We start from the raw sequence: 9,087 nt of genomic DNA, 5'->3' as shown, positions 1-9,087 counted from the left end.
TCATTCGGTAACTTATCGTTTATTGACTTTTTGATGACTGTGTGAATGGCCTCCGCTAAAAGTACTGCTTTGGGGTGGGGTCAAATACCATTAAAAGCTCTGACTGGGGTATTTGATCTGTCATGCTGAAGTCACAAGAGATTATTATGCATCGGGCAACCCACTTTAATTCTCTGGTTGTTAGGACTGCAGTGTTGTGGAGGAATTAAACTGCACCTGTCTCTAAAAGATTTCAGAGGAAAAATAATGGATGGATTGTTTTGAAATCTGTTTCTGACCTAAGTTGATGTGCTATCCAACAAGGAGCTTTCTGACATGCTAAAAAAGCAACTATCTCAAGGAGATATTCACAGAATGAATGGCAGCACTTACACTAGGTACAATGCAGTGAAGTGCTATACTTGAAGACCGTATTGTGATGGGTTCAAAACCTGATCACCACCCTAGAAACTGGGTCACAGCACTTCCTGGTTCCTACAACATTATCCACAGAGGAAATTCTCAATACTGGAGGGTTGATTTATTTCCCACCCAGATCCTGCCCACTCTCTAGTGCCTATCAGTCACCTTTTATCACAACACTCTTGTTTTTAAAAACACACTTCAGGAAGAAAGTAAATTAGAGCGAGAGATGTAGAGGGCATGTATTTGCTTTTTGTTTTTATTATCAACAATCAGTTAATGGTACACTCTTGGAAAACTATATGCACATGTAGAAATATTTCCCCTTTTAAATAGAAGCATTCATTTTAACCACATATAAATAAATCTGAAAATCCTGAAACATAATTTATTATGGTTAATGCTCACAAACATATCCCAACACAAAAGGAAAAAGAACAATAATAAAAAAGAGACAACATGCAATTGATAACCAAAGCTGATACCATTGCATGAAGCCGACCTCTCTAAACGCAAAGAAATGTAACCAGTGAGAACCTCATTTCTCCATAAAGACACACCATAAAGACTACAAGGAGAGAAAACATTATTTATACGTCTAACTAGAGTAGACAAGTTTGTATCAATATTAACACTATACAATTGAGTCACAGAACACAGTTTTAGAAAGACACAGAAAAAGATGGTAAAGCATACCTGTCGACATAACTAATACCTAGGTTCTTGTGCCTTGTAAAAGAAACATTTTTTTAAAACCCTAAGAAGAGATGCCTAAAAACTGCATGGACAATGTAATCGTAATCTTCAGAATGAATTCCAATCCATTTGCCAGAAAGGGCTGTTAAGACCCCTGGGGCTATTTTGGACAGAGAGTTGGTTCACCTTCTGTAAACTTCTCCCTGCACATTGAAACACACAATTATGGTAGGTTTGCAGCAACTGCGGTGGGGAAAGGGCAGGGCCGTAAATGAAAAATCTAATCACTGCTAGTAATGATCACAATAGGAGGGTTGGCTATGCTGAATGGTCAGGGCCGGTTCGCGTTGTCACTCGGCAGGGCTGGAAACGGAGTTGGTCCAAGAACTGCTTCTCACACGTCTCAGTGGATTACTGTGTGTGGCTGAGGGCTGGCAGCTGAACTCTGATACGACTTTTGATCAGCCTCGCAGGAGGAGATGGGTTGGGTCCTCTGGCTGCACCTTCACAAATGCAAGTCATCACCGACGCTGCATTTACGAAGCGGTACCCGGGCACAAACAGCAATCATTTGGCACACCACCCTAAACCATCTTAACGTAACTTGAACCATACATACATACATACCCTCTGACAACTGCCACATCAAATTAGGTCACCTTGTTTAAGAGGAATGCTAAACAAAAGTAGCTTTCCCTGAGGCAAGCTGCAGTTTCCACGAGGGCTGGTGTTTTGTGGTGCAAAAATATTTCTGGGAAGCCTTCAGAAATGGGCTCCCTTACCTAGAAAACACAGATTGATCTACCGAGGCGGCAATCCGTAAAGTTTAAGGCTTAAACATGCTTATTAAGGGAGTAAGCCCGATTGAAGAGTGTGGAATTTGGTTCAGAATAAAACATAACCAGATTGCACTGATTCTGTAACTATATCCCCGCCCTCTCCGGTGTAACATAACATTTAACTGTAATTTTTAGACCCTCCGTGTCAATTATACTCTAGGGAAGCTGCGAAAGCAGGAAGGGGTGTGCGTCCTACTAGCCTAACTGATACATTCAGAAGCTGTGCTCTAGTTACAGTACAAACGACTTGCACAGCAACCCCTTGGTTTCAGTACGTTTACAAATTTAGACCTCTCAACTCTGTACATGTTCTCTGGGCCTCGTCAGCTCAGCCCACGAAAAGGAGTGGGTGAGTGAGTGGGGCGGCAGGGGGGTGCGGCGGAGTGGACTCCAATTTAGCCCTGGGGAGGGGGAGACCGCGTGGCTCTTAACGCGCGCACCTTGGAGGCGACGGCCGTGCCAAGTCTCCAAATGGAGCGCTCACCATGCGCAAAGGCGGATGCGCGGTTTTGCAACGGGTGCGCAGCCACGCTGAAAGCGCCTCAGCCTCAAGGAAAAACCCGGCCAAGAGAGGGGGGTTTGGCGGGGTGGGGAGGAAGGATTACATTGCAGTAGCAGCAGCAACACCGACAAAACGACACTGGCAGCTTGTGGACAGTTTTCTCCCGGCCAGGGACTGCGCAAGGAGGAGAGGGCGGAGGCGCGGCGCCTGCTGCAGCAGAGCGATGCGCACTACGGGGCGCGCTCGCTTGTTCGTAGCCCGGGCAAGGTCGTTTGCAAGTCCGCGCCGTCGGGGCCGCTCCGACGTGAGCGAGGAGGGCAGGAGTGGAGGCCTGGCGAGTCCCTTCCCTGCAGAGGGCGCCGCCTCCTCGCTCTCGGCCATTGGGGAAGCGCCCGTCGAGGGAGGCCCGGCCCCGGCGACGCAGCCCCGGCCGGCCGGCCCCGCGCTCAAAACATACTGCTCTTCACCAAGGTGCCTTTGGTGCCGTTGGGTCTCTGCAGCGACGAGAGCACGCTGGCGAAGGGCCCGCCTAAGGAATCCGGGATGGAGGTGATCGGCCCCGGTCCGGGGGCCCAGCCCTGCCCGGGCCCCGCCGCCGCCGCCGACAAGCCGCCAGGCCCCGACGGCGCGCCTTTGCCGGCCTCCTGCCCGGGCCCGCCAGCTCCGGGTCCGCCGGGGCCTCCCGTGGGGCTGGGCCCGCCGCCGCCGCAGCTGGGAGCCGGGTTGGGGTTGGGGCCGGGCCCGCCGGTGCTGTCCGGGTCGGTGCTTTTGGCCTCTTTGCTCTCATCGTCCCGCGACGCGTCGGACTTCTTCCCAGACGAGCCGTTCTTGGCTGCGGCCGCCGCTGCCGCCGCGGCGCGCTCCTGCTTGCGGAACTTCGCCCGTCGGTTCTGGAACCAGACCTGGCCAGAAGGAAGGAAGGAAGGAAGGGGGGGAAAAGAGAGAGAGAGAGAGGTTCAGAGTGGGGCGGGCGGCGAGCGAGGGGGGCTAGCGTTCTATTCCCACGTGCAAGGGATATGCGAGTCAAGCCAAAGCAACCTCGAGTCACCGATTCTGTGTTTGTGACCAGTATGCGAGACCATCCCCCTTTCCTCTCTCTCTCTCTCTCTCTCTCTCTCTCTCTCTCTCTCTCTGTCTGTCTCTCTGTCTCTCTGTCTTTCCCAAGCGCGCCTTGAAAGCCACTTTGCGGTAATGGATTCAAAATAGCTGGTCCAGAACTCAGCCGTCACTACTTAAATCATAGAATTGTAGAATGGGAAGGGCTCATGACGCGATCTGTTCCAACCCGTTATCTTTTACCCAACATGGGGCTCAAACCGACTGAGCTATCCCAGCTTGAGCCAAAGAAAACAATCAATAAACATGTGGAAAGATCTATCCTTGTAGGTCTTAACTGGCAACTATTTTTAGTACGTGAACTTGCGTGTGCACCCAAAAGGATTAAAATACCCACTGCTAACTATCCTTAGTGTATGGGTGTAGGTAGGGGAATGAAAAGGCCCATTTCCCAAGTCGGTGCCAACCGACGGGCAATGAGCGTAGACAAGCCCATCTGTGAGCATCACAAATCCCCATTCCTGTGAGAAATCAGGGGTAGCAGCAATAGTAAGATTAATAACATGTTACAGATGGCCGACTTATTCCATGGTTATATTTGCTTTCTGGCACGAGGGGACTGGGTAAATTGGCTTTAGACACCCAGTGTCTAAAAGATGCTAGCTAAAACCACCTTATGTGGTCCCTGGGAGGGAGAAGCTGTGAAATGGAAGCGCTGCAAATTCAGGTTATACAATGTGGTGGAGTTCATGGTTGCAAATTCTTCCACTTACGGTTTAGAAAAGAGTGGCATGTGCCCTAGTTGAATGGACGGACTCTGGGTGGCTATTGGCCATGCCAAGCTAAAGGAGAACTTTCATCTCAGAACATTCATATCATTTTGGCAGAGGTCTCTTTTCTTTTAATAGGTCCAGACAATAAACTGCCGTTATTTACTCCCTATTGTGTGGGCAGAGTGGACAGGAAAAGTCCTTCACCGCAGAAGCTGGTTGTTGCTATAAAGTAACATGCATTCTTGTTCCTCTGCTGAGGAATAATGTAGCCTGTCTGTGAGTTCTGCTGGCCATCAGCTCGGCCACAGTTCGTAAATAAAAAGAACAGGTGACCACTGGTAGGGTCCAGCATGGCAACTCTTAAGATGCTTCCAGGTGTGCTGGCATGGAACCAGACCATTGGCCACGCACATCTAGCATGTTGGCCAATCGCTGGTTGTTGTTATTATTATTTTTTGAATTTATATACAGCCCTATACCCGGGGGTCTCAGGGCAGTTCACAGAATAAAATCAAGATATAAAACCATAAAATACCTAATAAAAACAAAACAACACCAAAACAGAACAGCCACATTCCCTTTCAGCTCCAATACCAGTGGTTCTCCTCTGTTCGGATTTATTGCTGTTTGGCACCATCACCCTAACATTCTTCTGCCCATGCTTAAATCTTTCGTGCCACAATCTGTCGTGGCATGCTTTGGCCTGGCTTGCTTTGCAAATTAACTGCTCCCCTGTGACCTGCTTTGTGTTATATCAGAGGGGTTTGCAGCCTTGTTTTCTCAGAAATCTCAATTTCGTTCCGTTGGGGAGTTGGATAGGACTGTAGTCTTAATGACTTGTGTTATTATTTCGTGGCGCATCCTAAACCAGTCTTTTGCACTCTTGAGATGCTCAGAAGTAGTGAAAGGATAGAGTATTTAATGCAAAGGTGAGGAACCTCTGGCCATACAGATTTTGCTAGATATAAACTAACATCATCCCTGGCCAACATCTGGAGAGCCAGAGGTTCTCCACCCCTGATTTACGGTGTGTCTTAATTTAAGACACAACAGTGTATGCCAAATATAATTATTTCAGGTCAGTGACTCCAAGGTAAAGGTGTTTATATATACCTAGATTGCAGATCAGGTGAGATCTTAGTGTAAAGCTCTCCCTACTTTGAGAATTCAGATCTCCAGTTTGCTAAGTTAGAAATGGTTCCCACAGAAATAGAGAGCATTGCCAACAAGATCTTGAAAAAAATAATAATCAAAATTATAGAAGGGATGCAAATATCTAATACTCAGAATGTTGCCCTGTTCAGCTATCCAGATGATAATGTGTCCTCTGCCAAAATCAGGAACTGACAAGGTGCCTGTACAGAAATGGGTGGCTCTAGCAAGTGAGCCAAGCTGTAGGGAATACATATCCTAGCCACTGGGCTCTCCAAGGAAATTGCTGCCCTTAGGAGTCTTAGTCATTACCATGAGGAACGTGAGACAGCTTTGGGATGCAAAGCTGAATGCCTCCTGCTGCTGATGGAGGAATGACTTAAGATAAACGAGGTTAAAAAAATAAAAGGCAGAGGCCCGGAATGATAAACATAAAAAACCCTGCATCCATTTTCATATTTTTTTTCCAAAGGGAAGTATGTAAATGTGCAAAAGCAACAGACTTCCCACCCTGGGACTCTCTGTCGTTGGTCACCTCCCGTCCAACAAAATCTTGAAAGCTGCGCGTTGCTACCCGCGATGCTTTGCTCCGGATGAAGCGGCCTAGGCGGCTGCTGCAATCCGGATCGAAAGGAGCTCCTTCACCAACCTGAACTCTGGCTTCGGTGAGGTCGATTTTGAGGGCCAGTTCCTCCCGGGTGTAGATATCTGGGTAGTGAGTCTCCGCGAACACCCTCTCCAGTTCCTTCAGCTGCGCGCTGGTGAAGGTGGTCCTGATCCGCCTCTGCTTCCTCTTCTCGTTCAAGCCCCCGTGGTCGGTGAAGAGCTTGTAGGGGACTAAAGAGGGAAAGGGGAGCGGGGTGGGAGGAAAAGAAACATAGGCCAGTCGATAACGTGCTGCGATTCCCCGCAATAAGCCGTTGGAACGCGAGGACAGCCGTCCGGGGGATCCGGATTCGAATGGTTTCACTGCGCTTGCGGCGGTCGGAGCGTGACCCGCGAAACCGTCTACACCGCCATGCTAACAACCCGCATATCCAGGGAGCTTACTCGCGAGCAGACACAGAGAAGAAACCCATTCGTGTCCCCTCCGTTTTCTGAGACGGTTAAGGTTTCTAATCCAGAAAAGGGAGAGGGATGTATTTCGATAACGAAATGGATAAGAAAGGAGAATGATACGGTCTGTTTGCAGATGGATTCTCCAAAACACTATTTATTTTTTTCACTTTCGATATAGGTTATTTTAAAAAAAAACATTCACCTCCCTTCCCCTCCACCCCACCCCACCGCATCTGTTTATTGCGGTTGGATCAAAAGTATACCACCCTTTGCGACGATTTTCAAAAAATGAAATTGCGGGGGAGGGGAGAGCGATGACAATTTATGCTAAATTAAGATGGGGGTGGGGGTGGTTCGTTGGAATGACAGGCAAATCTTGTAGTTGCGGCCCCCCCCCCCATCTCCTCCTTCAATGTCGCAAAGAGAGATGACGAATGGAGAGATTGGCAGGGCGATCTCGCTAGATGCGGGTGTGAGCGTTCAGACAAGACGGCCAAGGCTGCCTTTCTCTCAAAATGCTACTGCTACATGCCTGCTTGGTTTAGTACAAAAAATGGTCCAAAAATAATAATGATCCACGACCAGCACCAGAGATGCTGTTTCCATGGAATTCGATAGCAAAATCGACCCGTTGCGTTGACCGAAATAGAGCAACACCGACAGGTGCCATCCTAAATATGTTGACTCGGAAGTCCGATTGAGCTCAATGGGACGTGCTCCCAAGTAAGTGTCGCCTCCCCCTCCCAGACCCCTCCAGAGCTGCCCCTGAATTTTTTGCACCTCCTCCCTTACTCGAAGACTTTCGCCCAGGCGGGATTTCGTTGTTCCTAAGGGGGGAGCTGCTAAAAAAGGAAAGAAATGAACGAAAGAAAAAGAAAAATACTAGCAGCGAGACAGTGCCCGCTTATCTCTTCATGGCTTGTTTACTGTTGTTGCCCGTGGTGGATGCGGTTTCTTAAAAGAGGGAAAGGGAAGAGAAGGAAAGGGGAAAAGGCGATGAAGATGAAGATGATGAAGAAGACAGTGTCAGTAATGAGCTTTCCTCGCGGCTTATTTAATTATTTCCCCCAGCTTTTCCGTCTCCCTCGCAAAGTAAATAAATTATGCCGATCATTTTGGCAGCTTAAGATAATTTTGTTGGCGGTTTCGGGTGTGACTTCGGATAGTGTAACGGTGTAAGTGAATTACACCCCCCTCTTCCCCCCCCAACACACAAACCCAACCCAACCCACCCCCCCTCCTCTCTCCTCTCCTCTCTCTCCTTCCCTGCAATCGCTCCTAACGTGATAAATTCTTTCATTTGTGTAAGCAAATTTCGTTGGGTAAATACTAAACACATTGCCATTTTCCAAATGCAATCAAAGCGAGGCTTCCCTCTCCTATTTTTCCCCCTCCCTCTCTTTTCTCCTCGGTCGGGCTTTGGCTTGGCTCTTCCCCCTTCCTCGTCTCTTGCCCTCTCTCTCTCTCTCCCTGCTTGCCTTTCCCCTTCTCTCTCTCTCCAGTCTCCAGCCAGGGGCGCAGGGTCCTTACCTGCCGCGTATGGGCTGCTCTGGTGGTCCCTAAGGGTGCCCAGGCTGCAGGATCCGGGGGTGAGGGACGGGCACCCGGAGGTGGCCCCGAAAGTGGTCCTGATGGGGTTATACTGGAAGCCACTCGCCTGGCTGCACGAGCTGAAGTCCGCGTAAGCCGAAGCCAAGCTGGACGTGTCCATCCCAGCCATGCACGACTCGTAGGCGGAGGAATTGAGGTAAGAATATTCCATTTTATACATTGAAAAGGCTCGGGGATGGCCCAGCCAACGGGTTTGGGGGCTGGAGGGTGGGGAGAGAGAAAAGATGGGGCTCCTGGTCAAGGTGGGGTGGGGGTGGGGGTGGGGGCGAGGTGGATGAGGGGGGAGAGAAGAAGAGCCAAGGCAAGGGGAGAGAGCGAGATGCGCACAGCTCCGCTCTTGCTTCCAGAGTGGCCTCCTTGCTACCAGCCGTGCCGAGTTTTATGAAAAAACGGCTCCTATGAGCTGCCTTGCCTGAGGTCTCTAGAGCATATAGTCCTCATCATAAACTTGGCTGTTTCCACTTGGACAATAGCAAAGCGGTTGGTCTGATCGCGGGCGCTTTTTACATGACAATAACTCATCAGTCTATTGGGCTGGCAACTGGGGTGGGGGTGGGGGGAGCGAGGAAAGAGGGGAAGGAGGGGGGAGGGGAGAAGGAGGGAGGGGAGGGAGGGGGAGGAAAGAGGGAGGGAGGGAGGGAGGCTGAGCTGCCCAAGTTCCCTCTGGCTGATTCCTGCATCTCTAATGAGAATTTAATACACACCCTCGACGTCCCCGGTCCTCTGTTTTCGCCAAACAGCCTCGCTGCCCTTTTAATTCGATCAGCCTCCTTGGGAAAGGAGGAAAGTTGGGTGACGATTTCCCCTGATCCGATTTGCCCGAGCTTTTAAACCTCCTTTTTAACTGATCTCACTCATACACACGCGCGCGCGCGCACCCCTATATACAGGGCTGCTAACTAGCTTAAAATATTGGGGGCCCCAGGTAAACCCCGCCCCACATAATCGATCACAAGACACGACACCCACGCACCGTTTGAATGGCAATGGCTATCAA

At 49.7% G+C, this 9,087-nt stretch overlaps 1 protein-coding gene across 1 annotated transcript; it reads right to left on the bottom strand.

Annotated features, from left to right (window-relative positions):
* Window positions 1-700: 700 nt before the first annotated feature.
* Window positions 701-8,261, bottom strand: PHOX2B (paired like homeobox 2B). The gene is made up of 3 exons (XM_081022235.1): window positions 8,010-8,261; window positions 6,070-6,257; window positions 701-3,341 (listed from the first exon to the last, which is right to left on the bottom strand). The coding sequence occupies exons 1-3, from the start codon at window positions 8,248-8,250 to the stop codon at window positions 2,886-2,888; spliced, it is 885 nt and encodes a 294-aa protein (XP_080878361.1). The 5' UTR covers window positions 8,251-8,261; the 3' UTR covers window positions 701-2,885.
* Between the last annotated feature and the right edge of the window lie 826 nt (window positions 8,262-9,087).

The sequence above is a fragment of the Podarcis pityusensis genome (assembly GCF_964106645.2).
Source record: "Podarcis pityusensis genome assembly, chromosome: 9".
In the NCBI taxonomy this organism is placed as follows: domain Eukaryota; kingdom Metazoa; phylum Chordata; class Lepidosauria; order Squamata; family Lacertidae; genus Podarcis; species Podarcis pityusensis.
The sequence above is the reverse complement of the archived record's forward strand: the minus strand, read 5'-3'. Positions and strand labels throughout refer to the sequence as shown.

Coding starts and splice junctions, on each gene's coding strand:
- PHOX2B (XM_081022235.1), bottom strand. CDS start 8,250: ATGTATAAAATGGAATATTCTTACCTCAATTCCTCCGCCTACGAGTCG. Junction 6,258..8,009: donor GAGCAGCCCATACGCGGCAG/GTAAGGACCCTG, acceptor TTCCCTCTTTAG/TCCCCTACAAGCTCTTCACC. Junction 3,342..6,069: donor TCACCGAAGCCAGAGTTCAG/GTTGGTGAAGGA, acceptor CCTTCTGGCCAG/GTCTGGTTCCAGAACCGACG.